The following is a 13,652-nucleotide window of genomic DNA, read 5'->3' as shown; positions in this document are numbered from 1 at the left end:
TTAGTGACTTGTTTTTACGCACATCCTGAAAAGAACATCGGGGACGTCTTCCATCTGCGTGCGGGTTTTCTATAAGACGTCTTCGAATGCATTCGAATGGTGCGAAACCTGTATAAGTGCTGTGCAGACCAAATATTGTTCAAAGTAGTAGAGCTATTTTGATGCCTACAGGTTATGCATAAAATGTCGGCAATTCATCAAAGGAAACGCGTGGATTTATTAGCAGCTTTTAAACGTTGCATGCCATTTTTATTTCGATACAATCGGAATTGCGCAATCAAGTTCAAGACCTCTGTCGAGTGTCGTATTATTTGTAAAGCTATAGCCGATTAAAAACAGCGTATACAAAATATATACGGCGATACTCACTGAATGCACAGCCATTGCCTCAAAATGAACTTCAAGTCGCCATGCCTCGGAAACTGTGGGTGCGCAGAGCGGGGAACGAAGATGTTGCAGGTCCACAATACCAGGTAATCTAGCCAGCGAGGTATTGTCGTGTCAGCTGTTGAGACGTGAACTGTCAAGCCGTCGAACTTTGAGGCGAGATTAGATCAGATGATCTGATACGGACGCATGGCTGAGGTAAGCGTTCCCCTATTCTCGCACATTCTGCATCCGGTTCGGGTTGTGCACACATAGCAACATTAGGTATTTAATTTATCACTCCACGACACAGTTTCCGGCCAATTCAAGCACAGCATTTAAACTGTCACGGTATAGTTGCGCTTTACGGTCGCCAGAGTTAACATGAACTGACGTACCGACACGAGCTGTCGATATAGTCCGTTAAAAAACAAATTTTGTACTGTTTTTCATTCATATGCACGAGCATTCGCTCACTGAACTAAAGCCATCATTGCTTTTTATCAAAACTGGTTCGTCGCAGTATGCCGCACATCTTTCCCTGCTGCTAAGTAGACTGATTCAATCACCTAATCTAGCGCTTTCCCTTACTTGCAGCATTGTCATAGTTGCATGGCATCTCGTCACCATCTCATTAAACGCTGGGCGTAGCCTGCGACTATCTTGCTTAGTCGAGCTATTTTGATGCCACTCTCTTGATTACACGTGTCTGAAGAAAACCACATCACTTGCTAAGATCAGCAAACGCCACCATTTGTTCTTTCCTCGCGCCGCTCTGCGTGTCTAAGACCTGTCGCATGACTCGAAGAACGGCTGGCACGACCGGAAATCAGGGTGGTGAGCCAGCTCCTGTAGCCGTGCTGCAGTGGCATCGTCCAAACCGAACAACCACAGCCAGGGCGCGGCCCGGATATACCTGGAGGAGGTCATGGGTCAGACGATGTGATGGTTTAAATGAATTACCGAGTGTTCAATCGGCTAAGCCTTCTATACCTAACAATCTGCCCTAATTGTTGATTGTGCACTGATTGAAATAGTACGGCGAGGATAAAACAGAACACATGAAATTGATTTTATTTGCTTTTAATTGCATAGCACTTATGCCTCGACAGGTGTTTTGCCATACCAGATAGTTTCTTAACTTTGGCTGATATACATACCTACAGTCGATTGGTCGTCACTAGCTCGTCCCAAAAAGCTCAATTGAACAACTATCAGATAAAGTCGTACGCCCTCTTAAGTTTCTCTGGACGGCACCCACCTGCTCCAGACGGGCTGGTTGTGGAGGAGGTCGCCCTCGACCAGTGCACGGCACAGCTGCAGCGGCTGACAGCTGCGCCAGCGCTCTCTCTGACTCTCGCCAGCTGCGCTCAGCTTCAGCGTCACCAGCTCAGCCTCCGCCAGCGCCTGGCTGAGCTGAGCGGCCAGCTCGATGAGCTGACGGAGCTCAAACGGCGCTGCCAGCAGGTCGGCGCCGGCGTCATCGCGCTGCCGCTTACTGTAGGTGACGATGGTCGGTGGTGTAAGCCAGATGAGGTACCCCAGCACGGCCAGAGTTCCCGCCAGAAGCACGCCGCAGACCACAGCCATCGGTGTGAGGCGCGTCGACAGGCCCAGCGCACCCCAGCCGCCGTACGCGGGAGGACGGTGGTACCGGTGCGGTTTCTTGGTTTCGTGGAAGTGAATAACCACGTTGGAGCTGTCTGCGTGCTGTTTCTGAATGTGTTTACGCGTCGGGTGAAACGGTTTGCGTGGTCTTGCTGGAGGACGCGGGTGGCGTTTCTTCCCGGGTTGGAAAGGTGGCCTCAGTGGCTTCTTGGGCTTTGGTCGCCACACGTTCTTTTTGTGGTTAGTTTTCGGAGGACCTGGTCGAAACTTTTCATGCGGGAATCTTTGCTTGTGATGCAGATTGCCAAAACTTAGAAAAGGTTTCGGTTTCTTTGGCGGCAAAATATTCCTTATTTCTTGTGCATCGTAGTCATCGTTAAGCTGGTTTGTCTCGTGGTCTTTTCCAAGTCCTTGATGTTCTTTATATTTGTTTGGATGACTGGAAACCGTAAGTGGCCTTTTATCGATGTAAGTGATTGAGCCCTGGTCTTTATCGGCTTGGGACGGGCCTGGCTCCCAGGTGAGCAGTGTTGTGTTCTTCGTCCTACTCTTTACGGGGTAAATATAATTGTTTGGGGAAGGTTCTTTGTAGCCTGATTCGTATAGTAGGCCAGCTTCGTAGTCAGGATCCGGAATAGGAGCAATATTTCGTAAGTTGATTACTGGTCTCAAGACGTGTTGGCCTGCTTGCTCTGTACTTAGTCCTACCGCCGTCCCGTACGTCCACTGTGTATTTAGAAAGTAATCGTTTACTTTTTTGGAATATTCCACTGGTATCTGATCATGGTTTCCAATCCTGTTGGTAAGCGCATGCTCATGCGCATCAATCTTCATGCTGGTTTTTCGTATCTTGGCTTTGTCTGTCGCATGTGAGCTATCATCAATCTTTTTGGCTTTTGTGAGACTCTCTTCATTTGAAAATGATGAGCCCCATATACGATTTTCAAAATCATATTTGAGGAGATCCTTGGCCCAGTCGTCAGAGGAAGACGATCTTGCTATATCCTTCGAAATGGGAGTTTCGTCAGCCCATGCAGCCGGCCAAGCGAGCAGGCCGAACAGGCCGAGAAGGCCGCTAGTTTCAATAGCCACCAGCATGGGCGACTTTGAATTTGGGGCTGCACAACTGACGAGAAGCGAAGATGTCGTACAGCCATTCACATCTGCAATGAAAAAAAACACCTAGAGGTTAAGTTAGTTTTATCTGAGGGATGGTAGCAGAAGTGTACAAAACATTGGCATGTCGACAGCAGGTCTCTTGAAAGAGTTGTTTCGACTTCTTCGGCTACCTCATCACATCGCTATATTCACTCTGTTGATGTGCTCACACCAGTTAGCTTAGTTCATTAGCTTGCATTCATAAGTCTGTGGCCAGGTAGGTATTGCCTTTGATCAAAAGTGCTTGATCGCTATGCATACGTGCGCCAACTTTGAAAGGCAGCGTGAGCATCTCCGCAAAGACGCGTGCGGCTGAGGGGCCGCCCATATGCCAGACTTGTGGCCGGAGGAACATAAGAACCCGTAGTAGCTGGTGTCTGTCGCCCTTCCAGATAGACAGGTGGTCAGACGCCGGATGATGTGGGGGCTGAATTTCAGCACCTACACCGTAACAGGTGTGGATAGCGGGTGGCCATTGGGCAAAAACGTGGGCAAAAAGCCTACCGTCGACCATGTTCAAGGACCATGAAGCACAGGTTTTGATTGAGGGAGATGATCTTGCATCGTAAGAATCTGCTGGCATGGCGAAGGTCAGTATAATCATGCTGCTTTGGTTTATATCACTAAAATTTATATCTGCAGTAATAGTTATATCAGATATAATCAGGTTTCGGTCAGTCCTTTAACCCGCGACCTGGTGGGGGGGGGGCTATTTTTTGCCCCCCCTCCAGACTTTTCGATATATCTCCAGAACCGCTGCGCCGATCGTCACCAAACTTTCAGTACCCTCCCGGACATCAATTTTACGCATTGTGACCAAAATTTTTTTCCAAAAGCTATGATAGGTTGGCCGGAAATGACGTCAGAGTGACGTCATGTTCTGCCGTTTTCGACCCAAAAAAGGGTTTCGCGGGAAGAGCTGTTAGGCCTATAGCTTTGCAAATACAGAAAAATGTTTAGGACATAAAAGCTGTAGAATTGACAGTGCTACAAAACTGGTATCTCGGATTTTCGATTTTTTTTTATTTTGACCCCTAAAAATCAAAAAATAGTTTTTTTGGGATATAATAGTAAAAAAATCCAAAAAGTTTTTTGAATTTCGCAAAAACCGGAATATATGTGATAGTCCTTACCGCCTTCCATTTACATACCAAATTTTAGATTGATACCTCTTTTTTGGCGAAGTTATAGTGAAAAAACTGTTCAAAATTGATGACGTCAAATTTTCAAACTCAATTTTTAGCAATTCTAGACCTCGTAGTGCAAAACAAAGACCACCATTAGACTCCCCGTGACGAGCTGCATCGAATCGATACCCATTTTATGCAAAAATATCAACTTTGAAATTTGACCTTTTTTGACCTGACCTTGACCTGACCTCCACCAGAAAGTGACCTAAACCGTACCTGATGGTCTTATAACCAACACCATTGGGTTGGAAATGAAAAACTGGCCATAAAACATGCATCGCACAACCTTAGTAAAGTTGGGTTCATGTGGTGACCCTTGGTGACCTTTGGTGACCTGACCTGTGACCTGACCTGGTATGACCAGTGACCTCTAATAGCAACATATGTACTAGACAACTGACGTCTTATCGCTGATTTTCGACAAAATGCGTTTTACTCGGTGTTATAGCGCTTTCCCTAGAAGCCCCGTGAACGGTAAAACATTTTATCTTTGACCTGACCTGTGACGTCATCGGTGACCCCGAGGTCAATAAAATTTGGTTTCCTTCGACAAATTTGACAGGGCTATCGAACGCCGTTTGAATTTTGCGGATCCGTCCAGTAGTTTCGGAGATACGAGGGGGCAAAAAATAGCCCCCCCCCACCAGGTCGCGTTATAAACAGACCCCACCAGGGCGCGGGTTAAATAGCGTTGATCAGTCAATGGTATTATGATATATGGGCATAATTATTATACATCTAGATGGTCCTATCGGAGACATTATAAAATAGACATCTCTACATATCAGATTCCCAGAGTTCGTTCTATGGTAACTTTTTCGGTCAACTTAAAATAGCATGATTATTGGCGAAGTTTTATCTTCAAAGCGATGAAATAGCTTTTCATTGCGATTAGGTATGATGTTCGATGGACACCGTATGAACTTGGAGCAACTCTCAAATACCTATGCCAGATTTGAGTCAAATAACATGCATAAAATCAGTTCCTACAAATTATCACTAGAAATCGTATCCGTCTGTCTAATTTGCTAGAGGACTCTCTTATGTTTCTAATGGAGAACACAAGCGACGTGTAGGGTAACTATGGGGAAAACGCACCCCTGGGTTAAACGCCTCCCCTAAAAAAATCGTATTTCTTATCGACGGATAGGTGTTTTATCCTGTCTTTCAGAACAGTCAGCTGCTTGTTTACGTAGGTCTCTATTTCCGGTTCAGAGTCTTGAGGAGCAGCGTGGGTAGGTGCTGATGTTGGTTTTGGGTGTTGTTTTTGTTGTTTTTACAGAAGATTCCTAATATTTTGATGCCCTCTTTATATCACAAAACTTGCTATTGTGCACATCACTCAAAACTGCGTTTTATTGTCATTCTGTTGAATATATTATGCTGCGGCGTTAGTGGCGCGTTTTTTGTCAATATTTTGTTGACCGGAAATGGAGTGGATGGGGCAAGACGCCTACTCGATGCATGGGGCAAGACGCCCCCAGTTTTGTGAAAGGGGGGCGTTTTGCACGGTGGTGAGAGTGCAGGGTAGCGCCCTGTAGGTCGGGGCCGAAAAGGCCTCTCCCTGTCCTTTTTTGCTGATATATCCTAAACGACTGCAGATATCGTCACCAAACTTTCAGGACTCCTCTGGGCATCCATTTTACACATTGCAACAAAATTTTATTCCAAAGGCTATGATAGGTTGACCACAAATGACGTCAGAATGACGTCAAGTTCTGCCATGTTCATCATTTTCTATTGATAGATGGGGTGGGGGCGCTTTGCACATGGGTGTGGGCGTATTACCCAGGGTATGGGGCAAAACGCCCTTTTGCAAGGGTATGCGAAAACCTTTTTGGGGGGTTAAATACCTCACGCAGGTGTCTTTTCTTGGTCTCAAAACGTAGTAAAAAGAATGAGCTACATGATGGTGCCCAAATGTTTAAGTAATCTGTGTTGGGTTGAGTGTCAGAAAGTTTCGCGCTTAAGGGGGGCGTTTTTGACCTATTCACCCTACGTTTTTATTTCATCACGACAGCATCCCATACGGCGCCAGGATTTACGATTTAGGACCCTAAATACCACTGAGAAGCGGTCCGGCTGCCTCACCGTTCGACCGTTAACCATGACTGACCGACACACAAACACACGCACATAAACACGCACAATACCCCGTGGGTAGCGTCTACACTTACAGATGCCAGATTTACGATGTGTGGACCGACTAGAACTGACCAGCATTTACTACCCTACGGTATCTCTAACGGAGAAACTCTCAGGCCAGAAGCGCTCGAGTGATTTGTAGAGTGGTTTGGGTGGGCTACGCTACGGAACCCAGAAAAAGGCAAGGGGGGGGGGGGTGTTCGTACGATGCATCTGGCCTGATCAGTTGTTTATAAACGTATAGAAACAAACGGTGAAATGGTTAAAATGGTATGTCGAACAAAGACAGTTCGCAGAATATTACAAACGTTCCTTTAGTTCACTGATCGTAATAGTTCTGATAGTGATAGTTCACTGGCAGTAAGCGAGGCATGTGCAATACGAGATGCGTAATAAATTATGCACAACATGCAGCATCGTGTTTGTCCAGGCCGAACGCGCCAGAGCTGCAGTACAACCTATAAATCGTAGCACATTCACAGGGGCGGGCTGTTCTGTTTCGAGGGTCATATCGGTCGGGCCCTGAGTGCGTCGGTCTGAGTCCGATATGTAGCTTGTTCTTCTTACCGTCAACGCTTTGAATATGCCTTTCCATCGCGATGAGTGACTTTGATGCCGATAAATATACTATAGCTACTAACACCATGCTGTGCCGTAATGCACACCGGCGTTGCGGGACAGCCTACCTGTCCTTGAATGGAATCTGACGCAGCCGGCTTCGATTACGGGACGCCGAGTGGCGACGTGAGCTGATGCACGCGAGATTTTCGATGTGGCCCTTACATTTAATTACGGAGCGAGCGAAGCGAGCGGAGTCTTTCCTTAGATTAACGGAAATTTCTGAGTATGAGCGGCCGGCCGGCCGTGCGGACGCTTTTGCGAGGCTTATATCTCAGCAACCACTTGACCGATTTACACGCGGTAATTTTTGTAGGGTAGCTTCATTCCTTCTACCAAGTATTGGACTATTCCCGATGCATGTGGGTGACCCCTTATGCACGTGCCACGTGCAAAACGAAGAGGTGTCAGTTTTGTAATTGTTGCAATATCTCGGTAACTACCTGGCCGATTGCGCTGAAAGTTGGCATGTAGGTAGGCACCCACTAGGCACTGCATATCCATGTGCCAGAGTTGGGGTGCTGCTGCACGTGCGCACGTGCAGGGGTCGTTTCCAGATCTCGAGAACGGCTGGACCGATGGCGCTCAAATTTGGTACACGGTTAGGGACCAGTTAGTAGGGTGCCGTGCACAAGTCAGTTGGGACCCATATTGCACGTGCGCACGTGCAGGGTGCCGCTCCCAGATCTCGAGAACGGCTGGGCCGATTGTGCTCAAATTTAGCACATCGCTAGAAACCGGTCAGTAGGGTGCCGTGCACAACTCAGTTGGAGGTACCCCCTCGAAATTTCGCACGTGCAAGACTCACCCCCTCGCTCGCTCCGTTAGTCGCCCAAAAGGCGCTATACTGGTTTATATAAATCAAAATATGGGTTTAACTATTTCAGGTCGCTGTCCAGGAAATGCGGTCATCATCCCAACCTTTGCAATTGTAGCGGGGTTTACAACGATAAAAACCGATCCAGATAAAGTAGCACCGCATTACAAACAAATTCATCACCCAGTTTTTTATTATGAACGCAAATCGGTCTTCCTCTAAAGCTAGGTTATTATTTCCCTTTAAAGAAGTAGGTACCTAATTGTGCCATAAAACTTGGGTGCAAAAAAAAGATTTCAAAAGAGTATAAGTAGTCATCACATAAAAGCACACATCCGAGAACAGCATGAATTCCCACGAAGCCACCACCGACGAGACGATGCTCACCTCAGAGCCGAGCTGGTTAGCGAGCTTTTCCGGCCTCCTGCTCTTCAGTTGTGCTCCAAATAAACGGTCCCCTATAAGTCCACTAAATGGCCGCACTATTCACGATGTCTCACTTGTCTCATACGCATAAGATGTCTCACCAGAAACCACTCGCGCCTCACTCCCACGACGTCTGCCGTAACGTCCAGCGCCTGTCTGTCCAGTGTGACACCCGTGACGGCCCGTGACGCTCTGTGACGCTTTGTGACGGCCCGTGACGGGCTCTGTGACGAGCTGGAACTGCAGCGTCTGCCGGTCCGCCCGACTGACGACGGGGCGGCGACCGCTGTACGACGGCCATCCAGCAGCCAACCGGACCAGAGAGACGACCACAAAAGCGGAAACAGGAGACGGCTGGCCGGTTGAACACGAACGACACGGCGCATGTGATGTGATTGTTAGTGTTATCTATGTATACAAGTTTGTATAAAGGTGTGCAATATGCCTACTGCGTGCAATGACCATAAAACCAACGCTTGTCGTTGCATCCTCGTATTTAATTAACATTGATCAAAATACGGCTTATCATTTCATAGCGATCAGGATATTAACTGCTGCAAAAGAAAACAACACCCAGAGTGTGAATAATGATGTAATCTTGTACGTGCCCAACGTCGGTCTTCCTTTGTAGAGCTATACCTACGCTTGTGTGCACTAAGAACCTGCTTGATTGTATTGTTCTAGCGATCCAGAGCGTTACATTCCGTTCGACTACAGTCCGAATCCACATATTTTCTGATAACGTGGCCGAATTAGAAACCTGCTACTCGAGGGGTGAGGCATGACGTCACTAACTAGTTATTTGACATCGATATGCCTGGTCAACGCTGTCAGTTGATTACTGACGTGGAGGGGGGGGGGGGGGAGCGTTAGATTACTGCCTCCATCTCTGGTCGTGAACTGTACGGGACGGGACGGTAGGCGGAGCCGCCCAAAAAGCTCGCCACAAATAATTAAATTCGTCGAGCAGTAATTAGCTCACGTCATGACAATGGCTCGGCGAGACGGGAGGGAGAGTGTATAATGGTGTAAAAACGCCAGACAGCTGAGCAAATCAGTATTATCTCTATATCTGTTACATATCGCCATTACTGGTGACATGCCCGACGCCCGTCTGGTAATAGTGCGTATGTAGGTTTGAAGTGCATTCGTCTTAGTGGCGCTCTATCCAGTTCGGCCCAAAACGGGACACCCACTAGCCGTGACGATTCATTTCATCAGCTCGCAGTGCGACGACAAATGATAAGACTATGCGGTCATTTCCGTTGCATATTCTATTGTTGTTCTCAAATCATAAACAATATTACACACAAGATCCAGCACCATACGTCAAACGATGATATGATCTGGCTGCGTTTTATATTCGCCACTCGTTTAGGTTAGGGTCTCAGCGCATCACAGGTTCTCCTGCATTTACCATAACAAACATCTGGTAAACTCACCACCCTGATCAGTTGCATACAAGAAAACGCGAAATGGCTATGTGCCAGGACAAGGCAAGTAGGTAGTGCGACAGGCATTTGTTCCGCCGTACTCTTCAAACACGCCGAAGAATATCATGTCGGGCCGAAGAATATCATGTCAATTATCCATGGACATTGGACAGTGGACACACAAGTTGGAAAAATTTATCCAAGCGACCGACGACGCATCCCAATGGGCCCTGACCAGCAGTAGGCGTCTTTCCGAGATGCGGGTGGTCTTCCGGTTGAGCGCTGCGCATACCAGATGCCCCCAGAAGAACAGGGATCATGGAGACCTGTGAGCAGAAAAAGTTCATGTAAGCATACAGCACACAGATGCAGCGTAAGCAGCCCTTGAGTTAAATTATACCAGAATGAATAGGAAGTTTTTCTAAGACGACGTTCTGACGGTTTGCAGTTTCCCATTACGGTATAAACTGACTTAACAATAATTCTCGTTTGTGGCGCAGCGGCATTGCCTCTGTACTGATCAAAACTCGGAAATAATTATCCAAAGGAACCCTTACTAAGCATACCTTTTGATCGACGATATACATACTCTTTCAGAAAAATTCCAGTTGGCGGACTAACCACGGAGCTGATCATTCCTCAGATAATGCAGTGCACTTACATCATCGGATGCTGTTTTGGTAGCACTGCAGGGCGACAAGTGACGTCATCAGCACAAGAATATCGACGGCGAGCCGGCATAATCCCTGAGAACAAAACAGATAGAAGGTCAGATATGGAAGAGAAATCAGAGTAAGCCGCTATTTAGAACAGCAACGATAACATATTTAAAACTTCGGTGTAAAAAACGATCATTTAAGAATTGGCAATGTGAAAGAAGAGCACATAACATCTGCCGTTTGAATTGTCATCTTGTTGATCATATTCCATCACCTGAGTTTATCCAAGAGCACAACCAACTCTTCACGAGCGCTCGATGTTATAGTGCAGTAGCTAATTTCACCACTTCATAGCAGCCTTCTCTCACCTCTGACCAGTCCCCTCCTGCGCCATAGTCAGCTCAGCAGCACCACCTGGGCGAGTGGCGTCGATCGGTAGATGGGTGGCAGCGGCGCCACCATCGACTCGGGGACAGAGTCGGTCCGGAGACGGCCGGAAAGACGGCCCGGAAAGACGGCCCGGAGACGGTCACCGCGCCAGAGCAGCTTCAGGTGAGGTCAGCGATCACTGCAGCAGAGCTCGAGCAAATGCGTCATTGGGAGTTGGGTGCTGGTGGTTATGTCAGTGCTGGTGATGACATTAATGTACATAGGACGAGTGGCGTACAGTAGGATTGTAGCCGTTTGGCCTACAATGTTATTGGTATCTACGAAAACGTAGCACGGCACACATTTGGCCGGTATAATAAAAAGGACGAACTTTCTGTACGGAGCATTGTATGCATGAGTCTGTTTGTGCACGTGTGTACTTTCTATCACAAGCTTTCCGCACATACGGCATGACGACTTTTCTATATACACCTTTTTGCACCTCAAATCGGCATTTTTTCATTCAATTTCGGCGAACTGCATTCAATCTTAGCGATCTTGCATTGGCTTCGAATGGGGGCATATCCAGTTTGTTTTGCGAACGGTGGCGGAGGAGGTGGGTTCGGCGGTGACAAAAACCGCCGGAACACTTCTTCTCTCTCTCTTCTTGCACGCCACGCGTGGGCCCCCTAGGGAGCCCGCCGCGGGAGCACGTCGACGGGGGGGGGGGGTCGGCGCGCCCCACTCCTCGGAGAAACTCCGTGATCTTGGTTGCCGGCTCCTGGAAGATTTCCCGGAGTGTTGTTGTGAAACCCCAGAGCCGGCCTCGGGTGCGGGAGTATGCGGGACACTCCGTTAGCAGGTGCTCGACGCTATCGGGCTCGGAGCAGGCAGGGCAGCGGTCGTCTTCCGCCAGCTCCAGCCGTAGCAGCGTATCCCGGGTGAGGGCCATCATCGAGGCCCCTTTCTCGTGGGGATGGCGTCTCCCCAGCTGGGGAGCCAAGTGCCTCGGACTACACGCACGGAAACACTTCTTCCTCGACCTCATCGTCCCAGTCGGTCATGTCCGACCAGGGCGACGCGCACCGCACCACCTGCCCGACCGGCTCGCTGCGGTCCCAGACGGTCTGAGTCGGGGACAGCTCATAGGCCGTCTCAGAGTCTGCCTCCGAGTCCCCGTCATCATCGGAAGTCGTGTCGGCGTCGGCGGCGGCGGCGGCGTCGGTCGGGACGACGCCCGAGCCATCTCGTCCACGTCGGAGGCTTTGATTGGTCGTCATAGTGTCAGTTAACAAGCGGATTCGGAGGAGTTGTAATGGCGGTCTCGTCCTCCTCGAAGAGGGAGAGCAAAAATGCCCGAAACTCCTCCTCCTCCGCTTCTGTCTCCCAGTCCTCCGACTCGTCCGACCATGGGGAGGCGCACCGCACCACCTCTCCGACCGGCTGGGAGAGGTCCCACACGGGCTGGGTCGGGGACAGCTCGTAAACCGTCTCCGACCCCGCCTCCGAGTCCCCGTCATGGTCGGGTGATGTAGGGGGCGGAGTCGGCGGCGGCGTCGGTCAGGACGACGCCGGGGCCATCCCGTCAACGTCGGGAGTCGTTGTCTGTGGGCCGTCCATGCTGAAGGAGGGGAAAAGTTCATAGTCACTCGTGATTCAAGCAACAATGTGTGCACCGTCCGAAATGTCTGCTGCTCATACTATCCGTCCATACTGGTTGTGGGGTAATGTCACCTACCCCCCATTCTTCCATTAACACATGTACTCTACGGGTCAATGCCAACGAGATAAGTGAACAATGGATACAGACACATGATGGGACTCACCACAAAAATACAATATGCCCCGCCGGAGGGCTATCTCAATCCTACCCCGAATATTATCTAAATACCATCACCGCAACTAAGGTTCCGTTTTCAAACAATAGATAATCTATGTCAAGGCACCATCACCACAAGTACCGCACCGCCTATAACTACGCGTTTCACACTATATAAAATAGTTACTGTCACCACGATCACCGCGCCGCACTTATTCTACTTATATTTACATAAATGGCATGCTATCGTAACGTGTCAATTTCATTTGCCTTAAACACCTATATGTATAGTCCTTAACCTGTAACCACGCTACCTCAGTAGGTATAACGTCAATACCTGGTCATCTCCGGAAGGCATTGCATTCTCAGCAACAGTTCCGGTGCGCGCGTGTGTGTGAGTGTGCTCTAAACCGAAGAAAGGCTTCACAATGCACATGTGTCCTTTTTGTGGTCGCTTTCACTTTTTGACGATATCGATTCTCTTGCCGACGGCCGCGCCCGCGGCATATCGACTGCTCGTCCAATGTCCGGGTCCCTCTGCCTCACCATAATCCTCACATTCAGTCCTGGTCTGTCACGAGACGCATCTTCCTGTCACTGTTCTCGCGATGTGCGTGAAAACACTCATTGTCCGCAAAAGCACTGCACTCGATATCCTCCATTCGATAGCCGCGAAAGCACCACCTCGGTCGTCGGCACAGTCGGTGCGGGGCGATCGTAGGGTGAGCACTAGGGTGTCCCAAATTTCACGAAGTTTTCCAATTCACTTAGGATACACCGGGATCCCGTTCCTTGGTTCATTTGAACCTCACACACCAATTTATAGAGTAAACTACCGGTAAACAAGGTTGCCGCTAGTGCTCTGAAGTTTTATTTGCATTTTGGTGTTATATGATAGTGCAGCGTTGTAGTCTCCGAATGCAAAATGGGAAATATGTGTAAGCAACGTAGCAATATTACCTTCTTCGATGCTCAGTGATGCTCAGATCCCACGCACATTGCACAATGATGAAAATCCGGGTTTATGTACGCATACATACGTGT

At 48.6% G+C, this 13,652-nt stretch overlaps 1 protein-coding gene and 1 long non-coding RNA gene across 2 annotated transcripts; both read right to left on the bottom strand.

Moving 5' to 3' along the window:
• Nucleotides 1–213: 213 nt before the first annotated feature.
• Nucleotides 214–8,404, bottom strand: LOC122380507. Its single transcript, XM_043363701.1, has 3 exons — nt 8,290–8,404; nt 1,628–3,137; nt 214–1,282 (listed from the first exon to the last, which is right to left on the bottom strand). The coding sequence occupies exons 2-3, from the start codon at nt 3,070–3,072 to the stop codon at nt 1,150–1,152; spliced, it is 1,578 nt and encodes a 525-aa protein (XP_043219636.1). The 5' UTR covers nt 3,073–3,137; nt 8,290–8,404; the 3' UTR covers nt 214–1,149.
• A 1,179-nt stretch (nt 8,405–9,583) lies between these two features.
• On the bottom strand, nt 9,584–13,342 carry LOC122380506. Its single transcript, XR_006256343.1, has 3 exons — nt 10,789–13,342; nt 10,423–10,507; nt 9,584–10,087 (listed from the first exon to the last, which is right to left on the bottom strand). It is a non-coding gene; the product is annotated as an uncharacterized LOC122380506 (long non-coding RNA).
• Between the last annotated feature and the right edge of the window lie 310 nt (nt 13,343–13,652).

Source organism: Amphibalanus amphitrite, unplaced genomic scaffold (assembly GCF_019059575.1).
Source record: "Amphibalanus amphitrite isolate SeventyFive unplaced genomic scaffold, NRLGWU_Aamphi_draft 000100F_arrow, whole genome shotgun sequence".
Taxonomy (NCBI): domain Eukaryota; kingdom Metazoa; phylum Arthropoda; class Thecostraca; order Balanomorpha; family Balanidae; genus Amphibalanus; species Amphibalanus amphitrite.
The sequence above is the reverse complement of the archived record's forward strand: the minus strand, read 5'-3'. Positions and strand labels throughout refer to the sequence as shown.

Bases quoted from the DNA above. Each gene is read 5' to 3' on its own strand.
- LOC122380507 (XM_043363701.1), bottom strand. From the start codon at position 3,072: ATGCTGGTGGCTATTGAAACTAGCGGCCTTCTCGGCCTGTTCGGCCTG. The intron at 1,283-1,627 runs GTGGGTGCCGTC...GACCTCCTCCAG, and splicing joins AACCAGCCCGTCTGGAGCAG to GTATATCCGGGCCGCGCCCT.